Below are 15,631 nucleotides of genomic sequence, written 5' to 3'. Positions count from 1 at the left end.
TGCCAAAGTCCTATGACAATGGTTCAACCGTTGTTCGTTACTTATATATTCAAGTTCCATCCAGGCAGTGGGAAATTCCAGTGAACTAGGGGCAATCTGCTGGATGTGCTGTAATGCGGGTGTGCTCTTAATGAATGTGCAAAGGTTGTACAGATCAATTGTCCATTTGATTAATTCCTCTGGCAGGAGAGAATTAAATGTAGTTAAGCTACACACCAGCACAAGCTAAATGCTCTTTATAATGTGATTTTCTGTGTTGAGGCCAATTTTCTTTTTTTGGCCAAAGCAATAATGGAAGTCAGTGAGAAAATGGAGTTTGCCGTATAAATAATCAGCTATATACTACTTTGTCAGTGAGGCATCTAATATGTTAAACAAGGTCAAGGTCTATATAGGATTCACCATTATTTGCAGCAAACCATCTTTTTCAAACTCTTATTTGCATCATTTCACAAAAGAGGTGATAAATTCATATTTTATATATATTGTCAAAACTTGACCCATTCCATCTGGAATGCATTCAGCATTATTGTGCAAGAGACCTTTAAATGCAAAAGAGTTAATTACATTCTTCAACTCTCAGGTAGGTGTGAAGACCCAAGGAAAAGAACGTCTTGTGCTTTTTATGAGTTGGGATGCTGACTGACTTGTCAGTAGCAAAAAGTAAATACTCTGAATGATGCGGGCCTCATTTTCATTGTTTTTGTGCAAGGAGTTTTTCTTAAAAGAGTATTACGTACTGGACATGGTGTTATGTCCTAGGACTAGAACACAATGAAGAAAATCTTATCAAGGAACACTATAGTTTAAAGTGGACAAGGCATTAGTCAATAAGCTTCTATTTATAATAGTTTCACTACTCTGTTCCAGGTGATATAAATGCCCAATGTGATTAGCTCAGTTTTCTAGGCAGACAGAAAAAACTCATTGCAAAAAAAAAAAAAAAAAAAAAAAGTACAGGAGATTTCCTTCTTATTTAGGTTGGGTGTCTTGTTAGGAATCACTATAAAGACAGACATATGAAGGGGCCAGGAAGTGGCACAGCTGGTTACATGCACACATTACAGTGCACAAGGACCTGAGTTCAAAGCCCCTGACCCTTATCTGCAGAAGGAGAGCTTGATGAGTGATGAAGCAGGGCAGCAGATGTCTGTCTCTTTCCCTCTATCTCCCCCACCCTCTCAATATCTCTCTGTCTCTAGCCAATAATAAATAAATAAAATCAATACATTTTTAAAAAAGAAACTAGACAGACATATAAGAACATCCACTCTGAATAAATCTGAAGATAGGAAAATATTTTCTTTAACACACACTGAGTAGGCCCTTCCTACTCATTTCACTGATTTGATTGAGTTGAAGTAAAAGCCCTTTGCAGAAAAATCTGTATCTTACTCTAAACCAGCACTGTCTTTTGTCCTCGACTCTGGCACAAGAGTTTATAGTCAAGTAAGAGGAGAAGTCCTGCACCTTTTTTAGAAGCCAGAGTCTTGACTACATTATGCCTCTAAGTCATCCTCCCCTCTGGAATCTGTTTGTTCTTACCATCTGGATCTTCACTAGTTAATTGCCATTAATCCATTCAAAAGATATCAATACGACAATGACAAAGGGATGATGACATAGCAGAAAACAAGACAGACAGAGGTCCCTACTTGCAAGTAATTTCTATTCCAAAGGGAAATACAGAAAACAAGCAAGCCAGGTCATTTCAGAATTTGGCAAATGTTAAGAAGAAAAGCAGAGGGCTCTGTCAAGGTTACTGCTATGTGTATTTGGGGGTGGATGGGAAATATGGAAGGTAAGAAAAAAAGAACATTGGAAGTCATCTTGGATTAAAAAAAAAAAAGTTGTAATGCTTTGCTATTTCTGTGCAGAAGACTGCCCAGATAGAAAACAAAAGATTGTTTTTCCTCTGCTGAAGACAGCAGAAAAAAAACACCAAAAAACATTGTGTGCTTTGCTTATGTATTAACTGCTAAATAACAGCTAGATCGACTAAATACTCTTTAGCTAGCAGGAAATAAGGTCAGTTTATTAGAAAGAATGTAAATGTAACCACAAACATGTCTTAGCAATATTGCAAATGTAACTACCAAACATTTTTATTCCAAGATTCTGATTCAAATAAATATGGGACAAAAACTCAGGTTGGGGTGCTCCTTTCTCTATTTCTTTCTCTTTCTTTCTTTCTTTCTTTCTTTCTTTCTTTCTTTCTTTCTTTCTTTCTTCCTTCCTTCCTTCCTTCCCCCCCCTCTCTCTCTCTCTTTCTTTCTTTCTTCTTTCCTTCCCCTCTCTCTCTCTCTCTCTCTTTCTTTCTTTCTTTCTTTCTTTCCTTATTTTTGCCAGCAGGGTTATCGCTGGGACTGGGTCCTAGCATTACCAATACACCACTCCCAGAGGCCATTGTTTCCCTTTCATTTTTACTTTGTACTTTTTGACAGGCCAGAGAGAAATTGAGAGAGAGAGAGAGAGAGAGAGAGAAAGACACCTGTAGACTTGTTCACCACCCTGTAAGTGGGAACGTGGTCTTAAACCTGGATCGCCATGGCCCACACACACCCCCACCCCGCCCCTCATCCCTGCCCCCACCCTACTCTATCAATAGCCTTGGGTAATTATTCTCCTGGCTGCGGTGACTTTTGCTGGCCAGAACCGGGCAAGACGTTAGTCAGGGAAAGTCTCTTCAGAACTGAGAACAAAATAAACGAATGAAAAGGCCGCAGTAGAATTAGCATGGAGAAAGGGTTTTCAAGTTGAAGGAGCCTGGTATATAACGATCTAAGTTAGAGTAATGTGAAAGGAATCAAAGGAAATAAAAAGAGACCGGTATGGCCAGCACACAGGGAGTGAGGCATCTAGATTAGTAGGAATAATTATGTCCCATTCATAACTCAGACTTCAGGCCAAATCCAACAAGATGTGACCAGAGAATATAGTGTGATCTCAACAGGGATGGACACACACACACACACACCCAGCCCCCAGCTCCCCACCTGCAGGGGGGTCACTTCAAAGGCAGTGAAGCAGGTCTGCAGGTGTTTACTTTCCCTCCCCCCTCTTTGTCTTTCCCTCCTCGCTCAATTTCTCTCTGTCCTATGCAACAACAACAATAGCAATGACAACAATAACAATAGCAACAACAACAAGGGCAACAAAATGGGGGAGGATGGTCACCAGGAGCAGTGTATTTGTAGTGCAGGCACTGAGCCTCTGCGAAAACTCCAGGGGCAAAAAAAATAATAATGATCATGATTAAATTAAAATATAAGTAAAAGACACTCTGGTTGGAAGAGTGTTCTAGATCAGGGAGGATAATTAATTTTAACAAAAGCACAGACAGGGGGCTTGGAGGTTAAAGCATGAGATCTTACTTTATGTACAATGTTGGAATTTTAAACTACTTTAATTCCTTACATCCCTCATTATGAAAATGTAACTACAGTGTAACTAAATGTTATCTGGAAATATAATGAAAGATTTAATTATACTGCAGTTAATGAAACTCATGATAGGAAGAGAGAAAAAGTGGTCCAGGAGGTGGTGCAGTGGATAAAGCACTGGACTCTCAAGCATGAGGTCCTGAGTTCGATCCCCAGCAGCCATGTACCAGAAAGATGTCTGGTTCTTTCTTTCTCTCCTCCTATCTTTCTAATTAATAAATAAATAAAATGTTTTTTAAAACTTAATTAAAAAAAGGAAGAGAGATAAAAGTAAACAATGACATATAATCTATTTGGACTTCATAGCATTCACAAATATGATAATATTCACTAGCTACAAATTATATATTTAGAGTGAGTCGCACACTTCTTTTTAGAGGAGATATGTTGTATTAGATAGAATTATAAGAGGAAAGGGCAGCACTTCTTGACATAATTTACAGGTATTTCAGTTGGTTTAAAATAACATTTAACACACAGACCACAGCATATTCCTTATTGCTTTTCTCCTTAACCAGTGTTCTATTGTCATAGATGGTTGCCCATGGTCTGTTGGTAAATCATTATAAAATTCAGTTCATTGTTCTATTCCTCAGTAAGAATTCTCAACTGTTACCACTACTTATGGAGTAAAGAATATATTCTTCAACTTCCTACTCTGATTCTTAACTTGTTTCCTAATCTCAGGATTATTTACCTCCCCCAAAGTCAGAGATCTATTCTCTCTCCTGAGAAAATGCCTTGATTTTTTTTCTTTGTTCCTGTGCCCACACAATTTCATTTCCCAGAATTTTTAGCAGTGTTCTTTAACCTTTGAGGAGTCTAGACACTTCAACAATTGGATTCTCAAGTAGAGAAAGTGACGTGTGTACATATTTCTCTACAATTTCATAAACACCCTCACAGGCACCCTACAAATTAATGAAATCCTTTGGAATCATCACAAGTACTTCAGGTTCAAATCAGATACTATCTCTTCCCTAAAGCTTTCCTGTTCTCATCTTCCCACTGCGCATGCAAACCTCTGTGCTCAGAGGGTTGACTGCTAAGTCATTTACTTTGAAATTTGTTGCAAATGGCTGTGTCCTTTTTAAAATTGTGGTCTTGGGAGTCGGGTGGTAGCGTAGTGGGTTAAGCACATGTGGCGCAAAGCACAAGGACCAGCCTAAGGATCCCGGTTCAAGACCCTGGCTCCCCACCTGCAGGGGAGTCTCTTCACAAGCAGTGAAGCAGGTCTGCAGGTGTCTATCTTTCTCTCCTCCTCTCTGTCTTCCCCTCCTCTTTCCATTTCTCTCTGTCCTATCCAACAACAATGACAACAGTAATAACTACAATAATAAAACAACAAGGACAACAAAAGGGAATAAAAAAATAAATATTTTTTTAAAAGAATTTAAAACTGTGGTCTTGTAGTGATATTTCATTTTTTGTCTACATATGCCTTATTCCCCCTACTAGAACTAGGGACAAGTTGTTCGGTATTTGGCATAAACTCATTTGTGAATGAATTAACATGAGTAGCAGAGAATATGGATCCCTGAAAATTGCAAGCTCCTTAGTGGTAGGGACTACCTTAACTTTCTCTTTCTTTTTTTCTCTTTTCTTCCTTCCTTTCTTTCTTTCTTCCTTCCTTCCTTTCTTTCTTTCATCTTCCAGTTTTATTCTACTTTTGACATTTTAAGTCATGCCCTTATCCTAGACCTCTGTGAACAAGTAACAAATGATAATGACCTTAACCTTGAATGGCCACTGGATAGCCGGAAGTACAGAGCAGTAGGATTTTCTGTCAGTGGCTGATACTAGCTTACCTGTCTGTCAAAGGTGTGATCACCAGGCGAGGTGTATTTCCCAGATATTCATAGGAGTATAGAAACTGAGCATCACAGATATTGGCAAAGCAGTGTTTGGCCTCATCATCCCAACGATGGCGCAATTGAGACAGCCAGAGAAAAGCCTGGGCATTGTCTACCTAAGGAGTGAGAGGCAGAATAGATTGGTTAATAACAGTATTTAACAGTTATCAGATGGCATCTTGATCATAGGACTCACGGAGCTCTCTATGACTTGGGTGTTGGCTATTAGTCAAGAACAGTTGACTCTCTGTCCTACCCTTGCCTAGAAAAAGAAGTAGCCACAATGATCATTCCCACCTCCAGTCCCCAGTTTTCCAACAATCATTTCCCAGAATTTGGGACGTTATTTTGAACCCAAGAAGGACACTCCTGAATGTCTGGAACTCACTTTCTGAGCAATCATCTTAGCCACCACATCCCGAGCATGCACATCTATGGTACATATGGTCATGATCTTCTGCCGGTCCCCCTTGGAGAGCTGGCCAATCAGCATGGTGATTAGGGTTTTGAGTTGTCCCACTTGCTTCTTGTAATACTCCTTCATGGCAGTCTCATAACCTTCCTCCAGTCTGGCAAATGCAATGCCCACCTCTGTGGTCCACCATATCTGGGTGCAGGTCAGGGCCACCTGTATTACCAAGAGTCACTTAGTAAAGTTGTTAGCAGGACTGTCTCCCAAACCAGCACATTTATCAAAGAGAAAAGGTTCAGAATTTAATTGTATATTAAAAAAAAGCCACTCTCACATAGGAATGGACTAAGTGAGCTACATATCTACTACTTCTATTCCAATTGCTACCAAAAAAAAAATCTGAAGCCCCAAAACATATAAACCCTGCCAATCCCAGAGAAAGAGAGGTGTGATAATTTGGAAGACTGTATCACTTTTAAAAAGTTTTATTTGTTTTTCTTATTCTCTTATTACCCTCCTGAGAGCCCTATAAAAGATTCAGCTACATCTTCAGGTCAAATCATAGTCCTTACTGTGTTCTGTAAGAATTGGTTTCTAGTTTGCTCTCCAGAATCCAACAGCCGTCTCCTGTCAACCCCTCTCCTTACTTGTTGTTTTTGCCGGGCTGGCTTCATGGGCGGGTAACAGAGGACCCGGGACTCATGGCTGGGTTGTACGCAGTATCTCTTTATTCATGCAGGATGCAGAGCAATCTAAGCCGAGCTAAGCTAAACTAAAACTACAAACAATCTTGTCCTTATAAATATACTAGCCCAGTAGGGTTGGAACAGGATGTGATGCAGAGAGGGTGGAGGGAAAAGTGACTGGTGAAAATCAGGGTATGACAAGGAGAGGGGGCGAAGCAGGCAAGAATTCTATCACTGAACCACCAATGCCCTGGAGGGAGGGTGGTACTTGTTAACAGCGGTTATGTAAATAGAATGAAGTGGTTATGTAAATAGAATGAAGTGGTTATGTAAATAGAATAGTGTTAAACAGGGGGGATTAAACCAAATGAAACAGAAGAGGTTTTTAGAAGCATACCAACAATTCCCCCTTTCTTTTTAACTAATGGCCATAGTATCAGGATTGTGGGGTAAACAGAAACCTATATCGTACAAGCGTTTTCAAAAGAACTGGCATAAGACATGGAAAACAAAATAGGCGAGCAGCAATAACCAGTGTGATGCCAAGGAGAAAGGGGGAATTGTTGGTATGCTTCTAAAAACCCCTTCTGTTTCATTTGGTTTAAATCCCCCCTGCTTAACACTGCATTCTATTTACATAACTACTGTATTCTATTTACATAACCTCTATTAACAAGCACCACCTTCCCTCCAGGGCTTTGGTGGTTTAGTGGTAGAATTCTCACCTGCTCCGCCCCCTCTCCTTGTCACACCCTGATTTTCACCAGTCACTTTTCTCTCCACCCTCTCTGCATTGCATCCTGTTCCCACCCTACTGGGCTAGTATATTTATAAGGACAAGATTGTTTGTAGTTTTTAGTTTAGTTTAGCTTAGCTTGGCTTAGATTGTGCTGCATCCTGCATGAATAAAGAGATACTGCCTACAACTCAGCCATGAGTCCCGGGTCATCTGTTACCCACCCGTGAAGCCAGCCCGTCGAAAACAACACTTACTTAACCTCAACCTGTTCCTCTCAGTTCCTTGAATACATATACTCTTCTTTGCTTATGAGCCATTGTTCATGCTGTTTAGCATGTTTAGTTGCTCTGGTTTATGGTGGTGCAGGGGATTACATCTGGGACTTCGAAGCCTCAGGCATTAGAGTTTCTTTGTATAACCATTATGCAGTCTACCCCTGCCCCTAATTCTCTGATTTGCTAACTCCTATTTCAAATCTTGGTTTTATCATCATCTCTTCACGGATCCCCAGGCCCACCAACTTGCTACAAGCACCCAGAGCACCCTGGCCCTCATAAGAGAATGACTTCCACACCCTTCGACAACTTCCAACACTGCACAGTTTCTTTGCTTGGTTCCTTATTAGTGCTCCCTGTGCTCAGCACAAAGTAGCTAAGTTCCATGAGTTGAATTACTTTGATCTTTTTCTTTACGGTAGCCAGTTTGGGTAATTAGAGCCTACCCTTGCTCCCCCAAGGTGATGCCTGAATTAGATCCTGGCTGACAATCCCTCTGCTTTTTTTACTTTTTAATTTTATGGGTCAGCCTTTCATTAAAAAAATTTAAATAGCTTTATTTATTGGCTAGAGACAGAGAGCAAGAGGAAGGGGGAGGAGACAGAGAGGGAGGAAGAAAGGCACCTGCAGAACTGCCTCACCACGTGCAAAGTTTTCCCTCTGCAGGTGGAGCCTGGGGGGCTCAAACCCAGGTCCTTGCATGTTGTAACATGTGCACTCAACCAGGTCATCCTTTCTGATTGTGAGGTTCATAGTGTATTTGACATCTGACATCTGACAACCCTTAAGGCTGATGAAGGATACTGAGGAAGACAGTCTTGAGGAGAATGGGGAACTATAAGGATTTCAGCTGGGCAAATACCTGAGCCGGATAATCAAAGAGCCACTGCTCCCTTGGCTTTTCTTCATAGGCGGTTACACCTTCAGTCATCTCGTGCCTCACAGTGGCCTTCATGTGAGCAAGCACGTGGTTCAACCATACTTCTACCTGGAAGAAGAACTTTGGGTCAGACACTGGGTTTCTAACAAGTTAGCTAGACATTTTCTTCCACTCAGTCTGGGGGGGATGAACACAATGCCTAGGTTTGGCATATAACTCCAATGGCATATAACACAATGCCTAGGTTTGGCATATAACTCCAAACATCTGCCAAAAGAGGCAAGGAGACATTTTGTTTGTGTAACAAAAGAAGGATGGGAACTAGGCTCTATACAGGCTGGTGAGCTACTCTGGAACATGCAAGGCAGAGAGGCAGGTTAATGGAATGAATGGGCTTGCTATCTGAGTTTGTATCAGGAAGTGTTAATCTGAGTTGAGGTAGGGATAAATAGATCATTGGACTCTCATCTCTTTCTCACACTGACATAGAGATGTAAGCCAGTATTGTATTTTTCCAACTGTTTTCTGAGTCTACAGAAATAACACATTCTAAATTAAACCCCAGAGTCCCTCTCATAAAACCGAAAACAACTCATTATTTGTTGGTTCACAATGTTTGCCAAGTCGCACATATATAGAGGTGGCAACCTGTAAAAGGTCTTTTCTCTAGGTATTACTTTAGACTAGATTAGTGCTCCCAGGGATAATGAGTTGTTGGATAATTTAGGATAATGCCGTATGAAAGGCTGATACCTCAGTTTTGATACTAGCAAGTGGGAAGGGGGATTTAAGAGTAGAATCATGGGGCCGGGTGGTGGCGCACCTGGTTGAGAACACACGCTACAGTGCACAAGGAGCAGGGTTCGAGCCCTCGGTCCCCACCTCAAGGGGGGAAGCTTTGCGAGTGGTGAAGCAGGTCTGCAGGTGTCTCTCTGTCTCTCTCCCATTCTAGCTTCCCTCCTCCTCTCAATCTAGCTGTCTCTATCCAATAAATAAAAAGATAATAAAAAATAAATTAAAAAGAGTAGAATCATTCCATTCTTTGTGTTTCTTGACTTTTACCTGAGAGATTTAGAGGCAGTAAGTTTTGGAGCAGAGTAGCAGTTGGCTCCCCAAGCAATAGATCAGTGGAAGAAAGTGAATCTGAAGTACATTTGTACAAAGAAATGGCATCTCTGGGAAATAGTCGATTTCAAAGGGCATCTTCTCCCAGGGAAGATATCAGTGTTCCAGATTCCCCAGTGGGGTGCCCCAGGGGTGGTCATATTAAAGTCTGCAGGTGCTGCTAATCATTTTTAAAAAACTCTTTTCTCATTGATGCAGAAAGTAATTTATGTGCATTTATTCCTCTCTGCACAGGCCTTTGACTGAGAAAGAAATATGAATGCTGACATATGTCCTTCCCCAAAGAGGAAAGCAGGCACTCAAAGCTGTTCTCAGGGTGGTTCACGGTTCACGTCAAGAGAAAACGACAAACCCAGGGCACAGACAGCAGCTTTGGCTCAAGGTCAGAAAGGTCATCCGAAAAGGTTGAAATTTGAATGGAAATAACTTAGAGAAAGATATGAAAAAAAAAAAAAAAAACAAACAGAACTTTTGTGTTACCTGCCCACTGCAGTCACAGGGCTCACTGAAGGCAACATACTCATCTTCCTTGCTGTACATGCCAAGACTTGTCTTACTTGGTTTCTCACTGGAATCTTCCTGAAATTGCATCTTGGCCATATTGTCGAAGAGTTTGGAAAGATGGCGTTGAACCTAGGAAGGGAAACCATGCCAAAAGATTAGATATTATGGACAGAAAGTAATAATATAAAGAAGATATCTAGCAGGTAACTACCATTAAAGCGGTGGGTAGATTCCAAACATTTAAGTAGAAATTCTGTGGCAATGAAGGTCATATGAGGACAGGAACAAAATGACTTGGACAGAATTAACCAAAGAAACATAAAAACAAGTGTGACTCACATACTTGCTACAAACCTATAAAGCCATAAAAATTTGAATAAATTCTGCTAGGTGGTAAGAGATCAGAAGGAAATGTTGGCTAATGAATAAGCCCTCTTCTGAAAAAATATTGCTATGCCTCAAGAGATAAACAGAAGATAAACTAAAGAATAATACTACCAGATTTGAACCTGGAAGAGCCAGGGTTTCTCCCTAAGATTTGATTCATAAAAGAGAGGTTCTTTACATTAGGGAATGATTTAGGAGGTTATGTCAGACAGAGCAATGTTGGAGTCTGAGATGAGAAGAAGTTGGCAGGTTGCAGAAACAGACATCATCTCTCTGACAAAGTTTTGTGAATACAACAGACACTTGGCACCCCAATTTGTACTCCTAGATTTAGTTTTTTTAATATAGTTATTATTAGGAAGGTAGTATATTATTTAATATAGTTATTTATAAGATCAGAGAGACATAATTCCACATTTCCCACCCAAGTTCTGTGTCCCTCAGCCTACAACAATAGTCACTATAGTTCTTGCAAAGTCGTAGAGATGGTGTGTATACCATTCATTACTGCACATTACTATGTTTTGATTCTCTATATTTCACGAGTTTGAAACCATCCAGTGGTTGACTTTCACTCTCGACACTAAGTTCCATCCATTTTATCCCAAAGACACAATGTCTTATTTAATTGAGGAGTAGCATTCCACTGGATATATGTGTCATAACTTCCTTTTTTATTATTATCATAAATTTCTTATTTATTTATTTATTTTCCCTTTTGTTACCCTTGTTGGTTTTGTTGTTGTTGTTATAGTTATTATTGTTATCGTCACTATTAGATAGGACCGAGAGAAATGGAGAGAGGAGGGAAGACAGAGAGGGGATGAGAAAGATAGATACCTGCAGACCTTCTTCACTGCTTGTGAAGCGACTCCCCTGCAGGTGGGGAGCCGGGGGCTTGAACCGGCTTTGTGCCACCTGCACTTCACCCGCTGTGCTACCGCCCAACTCCCTTGTCATAACTTCTTTATCCAGTGGTCAATCAGAGGAGGGAGACATTCAGGATTGTTCTACTACTTGACTATAGCATGCCCTTTTCTGGGAATCTCTCTGAGTGTGATGTGTGGACACCTGGACACCATCTGTCGGCTGGGCTGTGAGAGGCCACAGGAGCAATTTCCTTAGCAGAACCCAGATATACAAAGAGAGTTACCAGAGCACTGCTGAGCTCTTCCTTGCTGTGTTGGTGAATACACCTCGGGTACTGGATCCTCAGCCTTGTAAGTCTCTCTGGCACAACCCATATGCTTTCTCCTCATATACATGCCCGTATCTCTCACAGCTTTTATAATAAAGATAGATATAGAGATAGATATAGATAGATATAGAGATAGAGATATATAGAGATATATAGATATATAGATAGATAGAGATATAGATAGAGATAGAGATACAGATATAGATAATATAGACATAGACATAGACATAGACATAGACATAGACATAGACATAGACATAGACATAGACATAGACACAGACATAGATATCACCCAGAGAAGCAGTCAGGACTAGAGAGGCTGGCAAGTTCACAGAACAGATATATGCTAACTATCACTGAGCTTGTTAATATATATGCATATATATATATAACATATATATAACATATATATGGCATTGTTAGAGTTGTTGACCCATGTATTTGATCTGATTTCAGAATTACCACATATGTACCAGACTCCTTTTTCATAAATACTTGGCCCCATACTTAGACCAGGATTCACTACAATTATAAAAAATAGAACCTTTGTAGTAGCATTAAAATAAAAAGAATATTGACTATGTGAAAATACAGATATATGAAGGTACCGTATATAGCACAGGGACAAGAGGAATTAAATTTACAAAAATATAACCTAGAGAAGAAAATCCAGAGAAGAAATAGAATTATTATTTGAAAGCATAAAGAAATAATAGTTTTACAAGTCTATGCAAGCTCTGTTCCCAAACAGGAGAAAGCCTCATCATTTGCTGCAAAAATTAAAACATTAAATCAATTGTCTAAAATATATACATTTCCTAAAATTAAATTTTGATCTTTACATAAATCCAGATAAAAATAAATTAGACTACATAGGAGGATTAATACAAATAAATAAGTAGACCCCAGATAAATTCTCTGTAATGAGAAACAGTGGAGCAATTTTGTAGAAATTTGAGGGGGAATTGCTGTGACCCATGAATTTAAATTCAATCATCCTGTCACTCACATCTGAAAATCCCAGAGAATCACATATATAGAAAAGTTCTGTCACACCGCATCTCTGAAAGGCAAGGGCTAGGGGAGTAATGATTTAAAGATCTACTCATGCAAAATGCTAAATAAATAAAATGAATATTTATTAATGAGTACAGTGTGTATAAGTTTGAAAAAGCATGGCACATTTTGATCTTTAGTCCTTCCTAAGCAGAGAATTTATGGAAATATAACTACAAACAGAATATTAATATAATAAATATCTTAACTTTTACATGCCAAGACTAGACTTTAGAAATATTTCGATTTATAGGGCAAATCTTAACTAGTAAGGCTTTTTTTTTTTTTTAGTACTTGCTTCTTAGCAACAAACCAAAACTACATTTTAAAAGTTAATTGCAGAGATAACTTTATAGAAAGTTATGGGATATATATTCTGTGGAATACTACTCTGCAATAAAAGACATTTATATTCTGTGGGACAAAATGGATGGAACTGGAGATGATTGTGCTTAGTAAAATAAAGAGGTGAAAGACTACTAACTGGTTTCACTCATATGTAGAGTGTCGAGAATTGGAACTCACGAACTTGAAAAAAAATAATAAATCAACTGTCTCTAAGATTTTGTGAGAACTCTCATGGTTGTCAGGAGGATGGGGCACAGAGCTGGTGATGGTGGGTGCCACATGGAAATATACCCTGTACCCTTAGATCTTGTATACCACTTTAATCACAAATTCAAAATAGCTTAAAAAACGATTTATGACTACACTTTACTAGGAGTGTACATAGACACCATTCCCACCACCAAAAGACTGTGTCCCATCCCAACCACCCACCCCCACCCCCCACTGGCCCAGGAAGCCACATGTCTACCCCTCACCACAGGATTTAAAAAAAAAAAAACGATTTAATTGTAGCGAAGGAAAAATTATGTGCGGATGCTATCTTTTGGCTCTGTTGAAGAACCTCTCAACCATTCCCGGTAGAAATACAAAAAGACAATTCCTATGGAAAAGGAGTACTACAATAAAGATCTTTTTCTAAAAAAAACAACAAAAAACTTCCCGGGAGTCGGGCGGTGGCGCAGCTGGTTAAATGAATGTGGCACAAAGCTCGAGGGCCAGCATAAGGATCCCAGTTGGAGCCCTGGCTCCCCACCTGCAGGGGAGTCACTTCACAAGCGATGAAGCCGGTCTGCAGGTATCTCTCTTTCACTCCCCCTCTCTGCCTTCCCCTCCTCTCTCCATTTCTCTCTGTCTTATCCAATAGCAACGACATCAATAGCCACAACAATGTTAAACAACAATGGCAACAAAAGGGAAAATAAATAAAAATAAATAAATGTAAAAAAATCTTCCCACTTTAGCCACAGCTATTAGCTGTCATTTACTAAATGTGTCATTAGAATCAGATCAAAAACTTCCTTTGGAGAGGCCAGGTGATGGCGCACCTGGTTGAGCGCACATGTTACATGGTCCCTACCTGCAGGGGGAAAGCTTCATGAGTGGTGAAGCAGGGCTGAAGGTGTCTCTCTCCTCTCTCTCTTTCTCTCTCTCCCTCTCTATCTCCCCCTTCCCTCTCAAATTCTGGCTGTCTCTATCTAATAAATAAATAAAGATAATACAATTTTTTAAAAGCCTTCTTTTGTAATCACATAGCCTCTCTTACCCTTGCTAACCATCCTCAAGGCTTCTCCAGTTCTGCTTTAGAGAGAAATAGTCTTTGATGCAACAGATGGAATCCCGAGAAGAAGCGATGGTGTAAACAAACAAACAAAAAAAACTATCAGATGAGGCATAATGCTAGCGGCAACATAGGTCTGAAATATGCACACTACCAGAGAGAGGAGACATGAGGATCTCAGACTCTCCTTTGGGAGGTCCTCAGTTCCTGTGACTGTCTTTGCAATATCCCCTCCTCCAGCTTACCTGTTGTGGAACTGTGCCATTGGAAAGGATGTCCAGGAGATCAGAAGAGGAGAGAAAGTAAAACCTAGGGAAGGCAAGTCTTTTGGTATCCAGGTACTCTGCCAGGGCTTTCTCACACAGGTACAATCTGAGGACAAAGACAGAACTTCTTAAGTAAACTTGTCTAGCAAGCTCTTGTAAGTGTGTGTGTGTGTGTGTGTGTGTGTGTGTGTGTGTGTGTGTGTGCATGCACCTGTGTGCACACATATGTTACCTAACTTCAAAGATAAGAAATGTTTGCAGGAATCAACACAAGATGCTTATGGATTTATAAACATTTGTAAACACACTACATTTTTATAGTGCAGGCACTATGAATCTACTGCTGTTGGAGGCCATTTTTTCCCTTTTTAAAAATTTATTGGATAGGAAAGAAAGAAATTGAGAGAGAAGGGGAAGATAGAGCAGAGAAGAGGAAGATAGACACCTGCAGGCCTGTTTCACTGCTTGTAAAGTGACCTCCCCCCCCTGCAGATGGGAAGCTGGGGGCTCGAACCCGATCTTTAGTAGAGTCCTTGAACTTCATACTATGCATGTTTGACCCGGTGCACTACCGTTTGGCCCCCAACACAATGTATTTTTTCTATCTTTTTTTTTTTTTTTTTTTTACCACAGCACTGATCAGCTCTGGTTTACAGTGGTGCAGGGGACTGAACCTGGGACTTCAAAGCCTCAGGCATGACAGTCTGTTTGCATAACCATTATGCCATCTACCCCTGCCCACATTTTTTCTATCTGAATAAATACCTCTAATAATATCCATACAACACCCCCCCACACACACACACAAACACACACAAGCAAATCAATGTAAACACATACTCATTCACTCAGGCATAGGCGGATGTGGATAAAGAGATCATTACCTGCTCTGGATATCTTCCAGTTTTTCATAAAGTCCTGATTTGTTGGTGGCTTCCACCACATTTGGAGTTTTCTGAGCATCATAAGCTAGCTCTTTAAAATCAATATCGATGCCTTCAAATCTTTTAGAATCCTGTAAATAAAAATAGAAGGGAGAGGGAATTCAAAATCAATATGGATGCCTTCATATCTTTTAGAATCCCGTAAGTAAGAATGGAGGGGGGAATTAACTATCGCTTCCTTCAGTTTTAAGAAACCCCATTTATGAAACAACTTGGCAGTTTGCAGGTTGTCCAAT

At 40.0% G+C, this 15,631-nt stretch overlaps 1 protein-coding gene across 1 annotated transcript in view; it reads right to left on the bottom strand.

Annotated features, from left to right (window-relative positions):
- The window catches only part of DNAH9 (dynein axonemal heavy chain 9), a 340,864-nt gene that overhangs the window by 232,489 nt on the left and 92,744 nt on the right, over positions 1 to 15,631 (bottom strand). The window contains exons 21-26 of the mRNA XM_007522773.3: positions 15,336 to 15,466; positions 14,431 to 14,557; positions 9,894 to 10,046; positions 8,271 to 8,396; positions 5,685 to 5,924; positions 5,252 to 5,412 (exon numbers count right to left, since the gene is read on the bottom strand). Of these exons, the coding sequence (XP_007522835.2) occupies positions 5,252 to 5,412; positions 5,685 to 5,924; positions 8,271 to 8,396; positions 9,894 to 10,046; positions 14,431 to 14,557; positions 15,336 to 15,466 (938 nt within the window). The remainder of the gene's footprint in view (positions 1 to 5,251; positions 5,413 to 5,684; positions 5,925 to 8,270; positions 8,397 to 9,893; positions 10,047 to 14,430; positions 14,558 to 15,335; positions 15,467 to 15,631) is intronic.

The sequence above is a fragment of the Erinaceus europaeus genome, chromosome 12 (genome assembly GCF_950295315.1).
Source record: "Erinaceus europaeus chromosome 12, mEriEur2.1, whole genome shotgun sequence".
In the NCBI taxonomy this organism is placed as follows: Eukaryota; Metazoa; Chordata; class Mammalia; order Eulipotyphla; family Erinaceidae; genus Erinaceus; species Erinaceus europaeus.
This window is presented reverse-complemented; position numbering and strand designations above follow the sequence as displayed.